This window comes from Macaca nemestrina, chromosome 7 (assembly GCF_043159975.1).
Source record: "Macaca nemestrina isolate mMacNem1 chromosome 7, mMacNem.hap1, whole genome shotgun sequence".
Lineage (NCBI taxonomy): Eukaryota > Metazoa > Chordata > Mammalia > Primates > Cercopithecidae > Macaca > Macaca nemestrina.
In genome coordinates, this window is record NC_092131.1 from 165016851 (window position 1) to 165032613 (window position 15763).

At 42.3% G+C, this 15763-nt stretch overlaps 1 protein-coding gene and 1 long non-coding RNA gene across 7 annotated transcripts in view; one reads left to right on the top strand and one right to left on the bottom strand.

Annotated features, from left to right (window-relative positions):
• Positions 1-315, bottom strand: part of LOC105492707 (uncharacterized) — a 38957-nt gene extending 38642 nt beyond the window's left edge. The window contains exon 1 of the long non-coding RNA XR_011606169.1: positions 10-315. This is a non-coding gene — a long non-coding RNA (uncharacterized lncRNA). The remainder of the gene's footprint in view (positions 1-9) is intronic.
• Positions 1-15763, top strand: part of LOC105492656 (Meis homeobox 2) — a 212607-nt gene that overhangs the window by 1613 nt on the left and 195231 nt on the right. For 3 of the 6 annotated variants that reach the window (XM_011759909.2, XM_011759884.3, XM_011759914.2), the window contains exons 2-7: positions 1222-1454; positions 2990-3131; positions 3811-3861; positions 4841-4891; positions 5682-5831; positions 15522-15636. In XM_011759909.2, coding sequence (XP_011758211.1) covers positions 1249-1454; positions 2990-3131; positions 3811-3861; positions 4841-4891; positions 5682-5831; positions 15522-15636 — 715 coding nt within the window. In that variant the 5' untranslated portion in view covers positions 1222-1248. Of the gene's footprint in view, positions 1-400; positions 539-1221; positions 1455-2989; positions 3132-3810; positions 3862-4840; positions 4892-5681; positions 5832-15521; positions 15637-15763 lie in introns of those variants that run through there. The other 3 variants (XM_011759895.3, XM_011759915.3, XM_011759936.2) reach the window with 3 other exon arrangements.

Genomic DNA, 15763 nt, shown 5'->3' on the forward strand with positions numbered 1-15763 from the left:
AACACTTACCTAGATATAAATCCTCTCCTAAGAGGGGCCTGTCCCGATGCCTCCTCTCCCTTCAACGCTTCTGCTGCTGCTCGCTGCTTGATTATGGCGGCCAGTATTTTAAAAAATAGCAAAATTATTCATCGGCTTCTTTCCCCCCCGTGCCTCTGCGTGTGTGCGAGTGTGTGTGCGTGCGTGTGTGCGTGTCTGGGCGCGCGTGTTCCAGCGCTGTGCGAGCGGGCGGGCGGCGAGTGCGTGTGAGTGGTGTGTGTGTGTGCGTGTGCAATCGTTACACGCTTTCGCCTCGCTCCAGCTTTTACCCCAGCAGCGCGATTCCCCCGGTTCTCCTGCTGCCGCTGCTGCGCCGCTGCCGCCGCTGCTCGCGCGGCTCGGGGCGGGCACGGGCTGCGTAGGAGCCGCCGCCGGGGCCGCCGCTGGGGCCGCGCTGCCGCAGCCGCTGCGCCGCCGCCTAGACTACTAGCCTGGGCTGCTTGTTTTGTCTCTGAAATTGACAAGGACGCAGGGAATCCGCTGCTAAATAATGTTTCTGGTAACTTTCACGTTATTCCCCCTCCCACCCTCCGCTCCCTGCCCCCGGGGAGGCACTGGCCCTAGTCTTTCCTCGTCCTCGGCGTTCTCGTGCTGATTATTAGCGTTTTCCTTCTCTTTATTTTGTTTCATTTCGCCTTTTGATTTATTGGATCCTCGGAGGAGGCGAAGGGGGGTTAGGGGTGGGATCCGGGGTTTCCTCCTCACACTAACTCCATTTCTCCCTCCGTTGGCTCGCTACGGTTCTGTTGCCTCCGGCGGGAGCGGGGCCTCCCGGCGCCCCCTCAAATCCCCGGCCTCGCCGCCTCCTCTTCCTTCTCTAAACGTTGCTCTTGGTTCATGCTTTTTCATTTTTAAATTTAATAACATTTTTTCCTCACAACTTTTAACTTCGTTGTTTTGGCTGGTTTGGTTTCTGTGTGCTCAACTTGTGCTCGGTACTTTTCTCCTTTCTGACTTTGTTTTTATTTTTATTCTCTCTCTCCTCTCTCTCTCTCTCTCTCTCTCTCCCTCCCTCCTCCTCCTCTCCTCTTTCTTACCTCCCTCCCTCTCTCCTCTCTCTCATCTTTATCCCTTCCCCTCTTTTCTGTTCACCCTCTTCTCTCTGCTCTTTTCCCCTTTCCACCCCCCTCCTCTGTTCTTCCTCACCTCCTGCGCCCCCTCCCTCTTCCCGGGTTCTGACAGTACGATGAGCTACCCCATTACGGCGGGATGGACGGAGTAGGGGTTCCCGCTTCCATGTACGGAGACCCTCACGCGCCACGGCCGATCCCCCCGGTTCACCACCTGAACCACGGGCCGCCGCTCCACGCCACACAGCACTACGGCGCACACGCCCCGCACCCCAATGTCATGCCGGCCAGCATGGGATCCGCTGTCAACGACGCCTTGAAGCGGGACAAGGACGCGATCTATGGGTAAACCGACCCCCCGGACCCAGCTTACTGTGTGTGAGTGTGAGTGAGTGTGTGTTTGTCTCTGTGGGGGTGGGAGGGTGGACCACTAAGTGGGGAGTTATTTCTGCATGGTGGGGGGCGGGCGCCGCTTGCCTTGGGAGAGGACCGTGGAGGGGGCCTGCTCTTCTGCCCCTGGAGTCAAAGACCCGAAGAACTAGCCTCCTTCACTCCCACAGCCCGGCCACTCCGGACGCCACAGCCTGGAGTGACTGAGTCCCCAGAATCCTGCCGGGGCCTTCTCCCCGAGGACAGGATTCCTGGCTGAAGGACGCGGGGCTGCTCGTTTCAGTCTCCCTAACAGAGGCCTTGACGAAGGAGAAAGTTTCCTGCCGATGAGGAACAACTTTGGGGTTTTTTTAGTTATTTTTTTCTTCTGTTTCCTATTGAGGGTCTGGGAGTCACTAAAAGCAGCTTGAGCTGGGATCAGGGCTGCTTCTGTCGGCCAGGAAGTCCTAATCACCCACTTCTTAATTCTCTGTAAATAAAGGGGGCAGACCTTGAAGTGCAGCGAGGTGGAAGGGACTGTTGCTTGCTTGGAGCCGCTCTTAGGGGGAGTAAGGAAGATGGCTGGAAATTATTTTATATTCTGAGAGCACTTGGCGAGGGGTGGGATGCAGGATCCTAACGTGTACCACACGGGCTCTTCCGGCTGAGGGTAGGTGGGAAAAGCGACGGGATGCCGAGGGGAGGGGACAGTGGGTAAACAGCAACTGAGCCCCAAGCCAGAGGCCGCAAGCATCCCGAAGTGTGGCTAAGCCGCCCGGAGGAACACAAAGGGCATACGCGCACGCACACTTACAAGTTTTAAAACGCGATTTATTTATTTTTGTCTCCTGTAACGCTGAGAGAAATGTGGTCTTTGGAAGGAAGCTCTACAGCTTGTAACCTTCCTATTATTTCGGCCCCCACACTGGGGCTTTAGTAGAAGTGGAGCAAATAAGTTTATATGGCAAGGGGGTGGAGAGATTAGAAGAGCATTCTCTTGCATTTAGGAAATGTCACTCCCGTGTGTCTGTAGGTGAAGCCTTCGGCCTCGTCTGAAATGCCCATTAAAATGCAGAGTTAAAACTATATTTTTTAAGTTTCAAACAGTGTTCCTTTCTTGGGAGATCAGGGCTGGGTCTCAGGGGTTGGTTCGGCGGCCTCCGTAGTGTGGGGAGTGGATCAGAATCGACTCAGGGCTCCAGACTGCCTGAGCGACTCCGATGTTTCATTACGTTCCAACTGAGGCTGTTTTTATTTGTCGGGCTGCAGTGGTCGAGGGCTTCTCTGGCCAGATCTGAGGGACTTCTGAGCTGCGGGAGAGGGCCAGGCCCTTTTCCCTTTCTGTTTCTGGCTTAGGCTCGGCTGATGGAGGAAGGGTTGTAAAGTGTGTTGCGTGCCTGTTGTATTAAAGAAGGACTCCACACCCTCCAAACTTGTTGATTACAGTTCTTGCTCCTTCCCCTCTGCACCCCGTCTCTGTGTGTGTGTCTCTGCGTGGCGCTGCCCGTTAGGCACCCGTTGTTTCCTCTGTTAGCTCTGGTCTTTGAGAAGTGCGAGCTGGCGACCTGCACTCCCCGAGAACCTGGAGTGGCCGGCGGAGACGTCTGCTCCTCCGACTCCTTCAACGAGGACATCGCGGTCTTCGCCAAGCAGGTCCAGCCTTCTTGATCCACTCATCGTCGGGCAATCCCTCACTACCCCTCCCCTTTCCTCGGAGCTTTACTTGAAAGGAGGAAAGGCCAGGGACACCCGATCTGTTCCTCTGGCCCAGTCCGCTCTCTATGCCTCCTCCCCATCCCTGAGCCTGGGGGCGAATTGGAAGTGGAGATAAATATGGGTGTTTGTTTTCCCCCCCAGCAGGAATACGGGGTCTCGACCCTCGAATTAAAGTTGACCTGCTCCTAATCTGGGGCTTGGCCTTTTTCCCCGCCTCCAGCTACTTGAACAAGAATTGGGGAGAGGGGCTGTGAGGGACCCGGTAGTGCCCGGGAGGCAAGGAAGCTGGGCGCCTCTCCGAGCGGTCCCTGGCAGCAGTGGAGAGCCACAGCCTCTTGGACGGCTGGATAAGGGGATACTTGGGGCCCTGAGAACGACCCTGAGTTGCTGGTTACAGCTTAGTGATACCAGCTCCCCCTTAATGGGGTCAGGACCAGAATGCCCTGATTCTTCTTCAGCGACCCCACTAATTTAAGGCACCAGTTTTTCCTTGTATTTTGCCAAAGCCCCTTTCCTCTTCTCCACCATTGCCCCTTCACCGTCCCCATTCTCACATTTCGGTTTTCTTATTTTAAATGGGGTGACCGTTCAAGCTGACTTTCTCTGTTTCTTACAGGTTCGCGCCGAAAAGCCCCTTTTTTCCTCAAATCCAGAGCTGGACAATTTGGTAAGGCTCTCTGTTCCTTGTTTTTCCCCAGCCTTTGCCCTCTCCCATGCCCAGAAGCACCCACTTTCTGCTGGAGCTCTGGGGAGTTAGAACAGAACCCTCTTTTGGAGCTCTAGGGAGAGAGGGAGGAAGGGCGCAGCCTACAGCCCCCGCACGGGAGCTGGCGAGCGAGGAGCAGGATGAACGTGGTGGGGAGCGAAGCCCAGGGAGGCCAGAACGGGAGACCAAGCGCCGAGAGCGCGAGCAGGGGATGTTTCCCAGGTCTCGGCCCCAGGAGTAAACTGCGAGAAGTGAGTTATTTCCTCTGTTTGCCGGGGCAGGCGGCCGAGCCCCGGGCGGCTAACCCGAAGGATGTAACCGCCGGCACTGCTGAGGGCGGGCTGGGGGTGGGGGCTGGGGGGCGGTGAGGGGCAGGCCAGCGCAGGCCACTTTTAGGTGCGATTCTTTTGCTAATTTGCACGATTTCAATATTAAAAGTACTTAAATCCGCTTTCAAAGGCCCTGCCTCAGCATTCATCTTGAGTATTTCCTTCTTTAGTGAGGAAGGATTTCGCTGGGTATGCTGTTCTAAAAAGCTTTTTCTGTCCTGAGAAGCGACCTTTTTTTTTTTTTTTTTTTTTTTTTTTTAAATTGTCCTGAGGTCGAGGGAGGGGATGTTTAAAGAGGACTAAAAGGAGAAAAAAGGCCTGGCCCGAGGAAAGCAGTCCTTACAAATAGCACAGTGAACATCAGGGGGAAAGATATTAGTGCTTATGCTCAGGTTGAGTCAGATTCCTACCCCGTGGCCAGTGAGGCAGAGATGATCAGTAATCACTTGATTTTTCTGACTATTTCTTGATCTTTAAGTTTTTCCTGGTCACCTGCCCGTTTCTTCTCCCCAGCCCAATTTTCTCACCACCATCGTCACCCCACTCCCAACCCCAAGACAGGACCTCGGAGTCACACAGCTCTAACTCCATTCCCTGAACTTTGCTTTCAGATGATACAAGCAATACAAGTCCTAAGGTTTCATCTTTTGGAGTTAGAAAAGGTAAGCAGGAAATAACACTCCCGGTGTTGATTAAACCACTTCCCTCTTCTAGTTGAGTTGGGATGTTTTTAACAAACCTCTAGTATGAAGGATTGAGCACCTGGAGATTTTGAGCATGTAACCATGTCCATCCTTCAACTCGCTTCTCAACACAGGGGCTCAGAGGGTGGGTGAATCAGGACAGGCTTGCCTTTAAAATAGCCTCCTCCTCCCTGATATTCCCCTCAGGCATTCAGGATTATTTTGAAATGCAGCAAACCATTTATGTTACTGGACACTCAGCCTGCTTGCATCTTTATTAGCTCAGCTCACCCTCGGCCCTGGGTTTGCATTAGGTGCAGGCAGAGTGAATCATCCTCACTGGGTGTCTTTACATTGCTCTGCAGCTCAATTACTTTCCCCTGGAAACATACAGAACCCCTAGCTTATAAAATCACAAACGTTAATGCACTCCCCAGTTTCAATGTGGTAATGTTTTGATGTTATTATCAAATCAGATTTAATTCCCTGGACTCCCAGTCTGAACCCAGTTATTTCCAGTCCTATTTCTTTCTCTCTCTATTGTAACTTGTTGCTCAGAGAAGTCTCTGGAGAATAATATCTGCTGCAACAATTACTCTATTGTTTCCTTGCCTTCAACTATTACACCCTTTAATTAGAGTTAGTTTGGAAGACATCACACTGTTGCTCTTTCCAAATGTAACCTTGCAACCTGGTATTTTTCCTTTCTAAAAATGAAACAAAACAACAACAACATGAGCTGAACCCTCCACCATGACCTTCGTTCTAGGTCCACGAACTGTGCGATAACTTCTGCCACCGATACATTAGCTGTTTGAAGGGGAAAATGCCCATCGACCTCGTCATTGATGAAAGAGACGGCAGCTCCAAGTCAGATCATGAAGAACTTTCAGGCTCCTCCACAAATCTCGCTGACCATGTAAGTCTGCTAGCCTTTGACAATCTTTTAAGGCCACTGGGCAAAGCATTATTGTAAAGTTGTTTTAACATCTAGCTCCACTGATTGAGTTTTCTTTTGAAATGACTTGGTCTCTTTTGGGGTCTTCTCTTTCTTGCTATCTCTGCCATACCCTTCCTTTTCATTTCTCCTTTCCTGGACCCCCTCCTATTTATGTGGAGAGCCAAAAAACCAGAGAGTTGATAGAGTGATTTGTGGTCTTAATGTGTAAAGTTTTCTGGATTTGGTGACTTGGGTGTTAGCAAATTCTGTTTGATATAGTCACCACTGTGCCTTCTGCTTTCTTAATTTTGTGTAATCAGTGCAGCAGGGATAGAAAGAAGCAAGACGGTTAGCTGGACTGGTCTGGAGAGAGAGGACTGAAGGAAAGAGAATTGGGGAGTGAGTGCTAATTTCCTAGTATCTCACAGAGATGACAATTCTGAGAATTATTGGCAATCTTGCACTGCATTCGAAATAAAAGGGGTCAACGAACACATTACAATTCTCAGGGCTTTTTTGCTCTATAGAAACTTACTGTCAGAATATGGACTTATTGCCAAATGCCTGAAGCATCTTCATACTAAAAGACAGTAACCTTGATGAACCAATTATTAACAATGTATTGCAAAAAGCTGAAGGGAATTATGATTGAGTAAACATAGGTTAGTGGTTGAATTTTAACACTTTAACAGTTGGTGAATGAGGATGGAGAGTATAGTAAGAAATGACTGTGTATGTCAGGCCAGGAAAGGAGATTTCTTTCTATTCTCTCTGTTTCTAATCCTATTTTGGAACCAATCTAGTGAGTCTGATGCTAAAAAAAAAAAAAAAAAAAGAAAAAAAAAAGAAAAAAAAAGCATATGTAGTGAGACTGAAAATTTGAAAAAGAAGCAAAGAGAAGAAAGATTGCAGCTGGTAGGAAAGGCAAGAGTGGCGAGGTTAAAGAGTGGGTGTGAACAGCAGTTGTATTTATAGGAACTCAAGCCTGGAAATGGGGGACGGGGTGTCTATAGATTACATTCAGTTGAACTCACAGCCTAAATGGTATAAGCTGTAGTTTAATAACTTTGTGGCCGAAATATTAATTTAACACTCCGTGTGAGTTAAACAGGCATTAAGGCTTGAAGGCAGTTTGTCCCTACCTCCCATCCCAATTCCTGACTGTTACGAGAAATGAAATGGGATGCCTTAGTATATACCTTCTATGAGGTTCTTCTCTCCCCTGCTCCAAACAAAAGTTTTGAAAATATGCAGTCATAGATTTTCATAATTAACCTTTGCACTTGTATGGGAAGTCAGCCTAAGAACCAAAGTTAGAAAAAGTCTAGAAAAGCAAACCTCAGTCTGGGATATCCAGTTCTGTGACAGAATAAATACTATGGAGTTGAAGGCTCCTATTCCTATCTCTTGACCCTTACCTTTTTCCATCATGGTGAGGGCATCTTTGGTGATCTCCTTTGTAGATTGAGTGAATCTAATGAAATCAAAAGGACGCAGCAGTGGTTATGGAAAGTTTATTTGCTGATCTGTGGCGCTACAGTGTGTTGTGGTCCATGGGGCATGACACTACCTAAGAAATATTTTTCTTTGTTGTTTTTTATGTGTTTATTTTCATTGTTTTCTGTTTCTAAAGTTTTATTTATTCACATTATTGGGAGAATGGGGGGGGGGTCTATTTACATAGTTTGTAAAATGAGAGGTTCACAGTTCTTGGAGCCAAAAGCTTTTCTCATGATATTTCTAGGAGTACCGACTACTTAGTTTTCGAAAACAGTTTCTTGGCAACTGTTTTTCCAGTGGATGTGTAGAGCTAGACCATGTTGATGTTTACATAGAAAAGATAAGATAAAATAGGCTGTTTAAAGTATTGGCTGATAGACAATATCAATTTATGAGACTATTGTAATGTTTAAATATCCACTCAAGAAGGAAGTTGTACCTAAGAGGATAGTGCTTTAATAATTTATCAATCATCATCTTTGGATAAAAGAGTCAACTGTAACATTTGTTGCTCTCCTTTCAGGCCCCCAGTCAAGTAAATATGACAACTGATTTATTTTGAACCCACGAGGGCTTGCCACCTCATTGGGTGTCATAATTTAAAGCCTTTTATTTCCTAGAGATCTGAACTATAACATTTTTACTTTAGCCCCCTGCTATTTGTTTTGAAAGGAAGCAATAATGTGTTCCACCAGCACACCAAGTGGAAAATGGAGAGATTTACCACAGACTTGTGTTTTATGCAGGGACATGAGAGAAAACCTCGGAGAATTTTCACCATTTTTGAGACTTTTGTACCATAGGTGTATTGATTGTATCCGTGTCCAGCCTTCCCCTTTTAAAGCAAATCCTCTTATGCTTTTCAGCCTCTTCTCCAAAGTTGCCTTCCTTCAACCCCTAGCCAAACACAAAGTACAAATAACAGAGAACCACTACCTGAGAAGTGGTGCGAGTGGGACATTTTCAGCATGTAAATGTGCCCAATTTGAATCTTCAGGTTTATTTTTCATTTGCTTTGATATGCATATTTGATACATTGCCCCAGGCTGGATCTCATTTGGTGAACACTGGTGCAGGGGTGATGATGAGCTACCTCAGAAAGGCCCAGACAGCGCGTTGTTTTCTTGTTTTATCTGTTGGCCCACTATTCTGATCTACTGAGCTTCCTCATGGTTTTATTTGCACATGAAATGCTGAGAGCATTTCAACTTATTGGCTATGAATAATGACAGCTAAAAAAGAAGTGTAGTTTAATTTGTTGTGTGCCAAGGTTTCTCTTGTGGAGGTGACAGTTTGTGACAGCTGTTTGACACCCCCAAAACACATACACCTCTACTTTTATTAAGTGGTATCCAGCTTCATTGTGTGTGTGTGCGTACGCGTGTGTGTGCGTGTTTAAGGAAGGAACGTGCAAGGAGAGAGAGAAAAGCAGAGAGAAATGCATCAGAAGCAAACTATTAGGTACCAATGTAGTTTCAGTAGTATTTAAAGGAATTTGAAAATGTAAATAAAGTAATGAATATAAATATCTTCAAAGCAACTATACTGGCAGACTTAAGAATAAGTTTTATATGTTATTAGTAAATCATGTCAATTTCACATTTCATAAAGTTATATAAATAATTTGATATAACATAGATGCATTAAAAGAAGACAACCATAATATTCTTGCTGTCCATTCCTTACATTCAATGAGGTTACTGAATTTGTTCATTTATTATTAACACTTACATATGATGGGTGTAGGGTGTAGTGATAAGAGGAACTTTGGAATTAAATAGAAAATAATAAATGCAATATTGATTACAATTTTGTTGTATTTAGTAAATTCATAAGGCATGCTTATGTTTTTAATATTATAATGTATTTTGTTTTTTACTATTACATAATAATAATATTTATAGGTAGGAAAGAGTTACTACAATATTTTTTGGAATGTTGGGGAGAAAAAATATATAATAGTCAAAAGAAATAGAGCTCTGTTTTCCAGCTGCATTCATGTTAGTTTCCTAGACATTCAAATTTATCATATTTAAAATAAATATGTCTAGAAAACAATTTTTAAAGAAGTTTCAACTTGAAAACTGCTGTGAAATGACCAGCTTTTTCTAGTCTGTGGAGTTTCTGAATAACAGGTGATACTCAAATTATCTATTTTACACAATTTTAGATCAAGTATTTAGACCTAGTACAGACAAAGAAAATATATCCTCACATTGACATGTAAAGATATTACATATCTTTAGATCAAGTTCAGACAAATGAAATCTGCTTGCTTGAAGTATATTCTCTGAGCTAAGCTCTATTTGCTTGAAGTGCATACAGTTATATAATTATATTGTTATTCCTAGTTAATGGTCCTAAAGAGCTACATTTTTATTTTCTTTGAAAGAATTAAGTAGAGGGAAGAAAAGACAATTATGTCTGTTAACAGTTAATAGCAGATACCTTAAAATTGCCTGGCTCTACTAACATCACTAAGTAAAGAAAAATTATTTTAATTTATATGTTGAAAACTATAATTTAAATGAAGATATTCTGGTGTTTTCTTTTGCATCTCTGAATATATCAAGTTTATGTTCACACTGTTTGTTTGTTTGTTTGTTTGTTTGTTTGTTTTTTCAAATGGATTAGGTCAGAGAGGAGAGTCTCCAGAATCTTATTTCTGACAGAATATGGGCGAGTGACTCTAGATAAATTCAATTACTACCTGAAAAATTAGAGGGAAGTGACAGCGAGGGGTGGGATAGGTTCAAGTGTTTGTTCTATAGAATATCAAGGGGGAAATAATGAAATTTGATACTAATAGTAATAATATGAATGCTTTATTTTATTTGCTAGTTTCTTATGTGTTAGTGTAAGGTGAGAGCTGATGGTATGCTATTCAAAGCCTCTGGGGCCTATTCCGATAAAGTTCTATTCAGAGCTCTGTCCACCAACTCAAAGAAACATGGCTGGGGGCACGGGTTTGCTGTCGTGTTGCTGCTGCGTGGTTTCTGGTGGTTGATAGCTTTCTTAATTTCCCATTAAGAATAATTATACTATTTAAATCATTTAGATTGTGCCATTGGAGTATGTTTTCAGTGTGACTGTGATGAGATGAAATTAAACAAAGGTTGTACTTGACAACCACATAGACATTCACTAGCAGATTTTTTTTAAATTGGCATTAATTCATTTTCTTTTTTTAATACTAAATGTTCTATGGAATATCCCAACACAATTCAAAGTTGTAAGAGGCATTTTATAATATGGCATTACGCCAACAATACAAGACATTTCTGTCTTCTCTAAAAGTTGCTCCATTAACTGGAGAAATCATTTGCAAAGGGTACTTGCCACTTCTGTGAGAGTTGCTTACATATTAATCCCAAAGCTTAATAGAGAGGTAGAAGTGGGGAGGTGAGGGAAGGACCCCAGCTTTATTTACATTTTTAAAGAGTGAGTCCAGGTTCTGAAAGCACACATAGGTCTCCTGACTTCTTATGTCAGCTTTACAGTACCGTAGTTGAAATTCCAACATTTGTTCAAACCATACAATTAACATTTTTAACTTTTGTAGACTTCAGTACCCCAAGATAGGAGTCCTTGTCTTATTTTTAAAAATAATTTTTGCATCATGTTAATTAGGGGTTAAAACATTATAAAGTTATAGGAAATAAGTAATTTAATTATGTATGTTGATACAAGTATATCTTCCCTTTGTTGTTTAAATATATCAAGTCAAATTAGTTGTACATGCTTCATTTACTGATTAAAATATCTTCATGTATGTTTACTATTACTCTCTACCTATGAGCACATACCCTGAGTTACTTTATTGTATTTTCCAAGTTTACATGTAATTTCTCTCTTGATGTTATATAGTTTTGTAGGTTCTAGAGGTTATCTGGTCTAACTTATTAATTTTAAAGAGATAAAGGAAATGAGCCGCACAGAAATGAGGTACATCACTTGCTTAAGTTCACCTCACTGGTGAGAGGTGGCATGCCAGAGTCTTAATTCCAATCTAATGTTTTCTTTCCTGTACCATGTCCATTGCATTGCCTTTTCATTCATTTGGGATCTAAAATGAGTTTCAGATTATTTTAGATAGAACTTGTATGTGGCATGGCCTTTGCTTTTCTCCTTGAAGTCTCATACATTTTACTTCTCCATTCAGTTTTGTATTTATTTACAAACCTTTATACATTTTACCCCACTGGCCCCATGGAAGAACCATGTGCCATGTGGAATCATTTAAATAGGGAAATAACACCAATTCACCAAGACTAATTAAGTATTCTCTTATAGGTAGGTCCCTCATGGAAATGCCACAATGGTTTAAAATGTTACAATTCCAGTGTATGTGCAACTTCAACAAGAGAGGCACACGTATGATTTGCTTCCTGTGCCCAGAGATGCCTGTCCTCTCTATGCTCTTTTCTAGATTTAGCAAAATTCAATGATGGTGCTAAATCAATTTTTTTTTTTTTTTAACTTTCAAGGGAGAAAACACTGGCAGAATTGTGTTTTCTAGGGAAAGCTCTGCGTAAATGAGAAACAGAGTACAGCAGCAGAGCGCTCTCCTGTGGCCCCACTACTACAAGCTCTGCCCATATTGTCTCCTGCTTTTATATTAATTACAACTTGCATTATCAGCTGTGAGTCTGTAGCCCAGCAAATAGAAAATACTGCCCCTAGAGACCTAGCTTCTTGTATCTATTTTCCATCTCCTTCTATTGTGCCTCACTCAGTATTCACTGCTTTTCTCCTGGTAACACTGCTCTGTAACACAATTACGTAAGAGCAAGAAGAGTACCATATTTGACTCCCAATTACTAAAGCCACTGGGAATAGAAACATGTTCACTCCTTGCCCTCGGGTGTCTTCATGATTTTTTTTGGCTGGAGAACAGGACATATATTGTGGAATGCATATACCTGAATGCTCAGTCATACACGTGCACCCAGCGAGCGTTTCTCTTTATTTTTCTACTTGCATCATGTGTTTTTACATGCTTTTGTATGCCACTTTGGTTTCAGGATTCACTAAACTTCTGCATATAATTTGGCAGAAAGCCACGCGATTTTTCTCGAAGGATGTAAACTTGTAAACTCTAAGGGGAAGAATAGAAGAAAGGAGTCGTGATATAAACAAATATTTTAATCTCAGGAAAAAAAGTGTTAAAAGTAATAGGTTTTGTCCATCCATGTCAGTTACAGTTTTTTATGACCAAGGAGGAACAATTTTTTATTGACCAGATTATCAACATTTGTATTTGTATATGGTCACATCACCACCACGTGTAGCTGAATACAAACAACTTGGGGCAACTCCTCAGCCTTGAAACCCCACAGGGATTTATCTGTTCTTCCTTCTTTCAAATCAGATGACTATCGTGTGATACTCCTTAGTTGGTGTTCAGTCTCTCAAACAAGACCATAATACTTATACTTGAGACACTCTATGGGAAATAAACATGACACCTTTTCAGGAGAGCATTTTTAAAGAGTGAGGAAGAAAAGAGGGAAGAGATAATGGAATGGTAGGTGAAAGAGTGAACTTAAGTATATTCTGGGAATGGGCAGAAAACCAAAGACCCAATTTATTTGGAAGAACCAGCTGCTCTTAAAAGTAATATTTGCTTCTGTGGCTTATTTTTCACCCCTTTACTTTAGAAAACGTCTCCTTCGGATACCATTGAAAGAAATACACGGAATTATAAACGAATGAGGACTAACTTGAAAACTCAGCACCAGTTTAGCTGATAGGGACAAAACAGTGTTTTCAGTTACAGGAAGTCCTTCTGAGTGATCCGTTCAAATCAATGCAGCGCCTGAACAGAAAGACTTGCTCCGGCTTCATTTAAACGATTATATAATAGCTATTGGATGACATTTGCCTTAAAACATAGTTGAGGTGTTAGTGGTTAATTATTGTAATTTTCATGAGGGGTAAGGAGCCTTTATAGCAGCCGGCTTAATAAAAAGCCTGCAGTGCATAAAATTAACATCATTGCTGTGTACAATGAAAAGTTTAGCTTAGGTGAATATGTTGCAGCTATTTCATTTTCTAAAAGAAGGCTCTAGCCTGTGTTGTTGCAGGACTAAACTCACACCATGCTATTGTTTCTTTTTCTTTTCTTTCTTTCTTTCTTCTTTTTTTTTTTTTTTTCCATGTAATTCTTCTAGCTCTTTATCTCATTACCACCCGGCTAACAGCTGACACGAAGAGGTTTCAAAGCTCGAGGAGCCCCTGTATTCTGTTTGCCTTTTGCTTGAAACTGTTGGAGTGGTTTCTAACTTAGATAAAAAAGAGAGCTCACAGGCATGACTTTGTCTTCATACAGGCAGCAGAAAACCTTGACTTTTATTTTATTCTACTCAATTTCATTCCCTAATCTACTTTCTCAAACATATCCTTATTTTAGAGATCCATACCTGTGCCATATTTATAGTCACAAAATTTCTGCTCAGGGTTTTCACTTTGAATCAATTGCTCACCTGATAGCAGTGCCAGTAGCATTGTTTTATAGAGATGTTATTAATCCATAGAGCTCTGGATTGTTATTTCATAATCTATCAGAAATGCCAAATATTAATTTACAGTCAGTTTGCTGCAGATCTGTAGAGGGAAAAATAAGTTTTGTAGTTCCAAATAAGAACATTTCCCTGTTTTTTCTCACGTTGGTTTCTTGTTTTATTTTGGTAACGTCATCCCTGCTGTATGTACACTGTAGAGTTGATGCTGAGAAAAATGACAGACTGACTTCTTTTCTTGATGAACTATATATAATGGCAACATGGCAAGATTACTTTCCCTTGGTCAAGAGGTTTATTTGTTGCCTATACCCACGTGGCTCTATCTGAATTCTTATTTACCAATTCTAGTAAGAAACAGTGTATACTTTGATTGGTTTTTTAGTGATATACTTTGTGTACTTTGGTGTATACTTTGTATACTTTGATTGGTGTATACTTTGTAAAATGTGTATACTTTGGTGTATATTTTGTATACTTCGGTGTATACTTAGATTGGTATATACTTTGTATGCTTTGATTGGTTTTGAGGAAATATTTTGCCCCTTCCTCTGACCCCCAAATCATTCACTTGCCAGTAGGTCTGTGGGCTTGACTGAAGTTGTCATATACAGGTGACAAGTGTACAGCTCTGGCTTTAAGGCTGGACTGTTTCATATGCTGTTCCTACTCTCCGTTTCTGCCAGAGGAAATTCCATCTCTTGCCTGCCTTCATGTGGTGCTGATAAAGTCCTTCCTGTACATTAGAATTCCTGTTTTCCTTTAAGCAACAGCAGGGCATTGCGAATGATCAGGAAAGGGGAGGAGGAACAGAAGATGAATATGCTCAGCCAAGTAGCATGAGCTATAACTCTTGGTTTGCCTTGCATGTCCTTTGAAACAAGTAGTTCTTCTAGGAAGAAGCACTGCTCAGTGAATTTCAAGCTTCCATGAAGCTCAAGTGAAAGTCCTCTCTAGCTTACTAGATGGCCAGTAGTTCACGTGTGTTTCTTTTTTAAAATTATTTCTACAAATTAAAGCAAAAATCAATAATTTGTTAGGTATTGATGCAGTGATTAATATCATTACCTTTGTTGATTATATAGTCAATCAGTTGATAATTTTGAAAGTTTTTATAGGCTATTTTAGGGCAATGCATTTGAAAGATGTCAAGGGCTGTCCCATATATTGTAGAGCCTGTAATTTTTTTAATGGAGTCATTGAATTTTGCAGATGTTAATGTTCTGAAGTATTTAGTGTCCAAGAGCATTGGAACCTATTTCTTGGAAGAATGTACCCAGTTAAGAGAGTGAGAGTAAAAATAACTTTTACATATTTCATTAATTTTTTTTTACTTTAGAAATTAACTTTGTTTAGGTTTACATTTGTACGTAATAAAATTTACCCATTTAAAGTGTACACTTAAATCAGTTTTAACCAACATATACACTGGTGTAACCATCACCACATCAAGTTCTAGAGCATCTTTTCTTTTATATACCTATTACTAAAAAGATGGCACACTGTAACATGACATGTGTATATGCCTAGTGCCACAAATACTAATATGCATACTTTTTCTTTGTCTCTTTCTGTGCCGTTCCTCTTGGTTCCTCATTTATGGCTGAAATGGTAACTGTGGAAACATTCCTTGGCATCCTGACATCAGAACCCTTCTTCTTGGCGAGACCACGATGATGCAACCTCAACCCACTCAGCAGGCACCCCAGGGCCCTCCAGTGGGGGCCATGCTTCCCAGAGCGGAGACAACAGCAGTGAGCAAGGTAAAAGGTCAAACATTTTCCTCGTGCAAAGTAGGCATGACTAAAATAACGTCAGTATTTTATGATATCAGTACATCTGCCTCCATGTAAACAGGAGAGTGGCAGGTTAGGAGTAGAATCAGCTGCT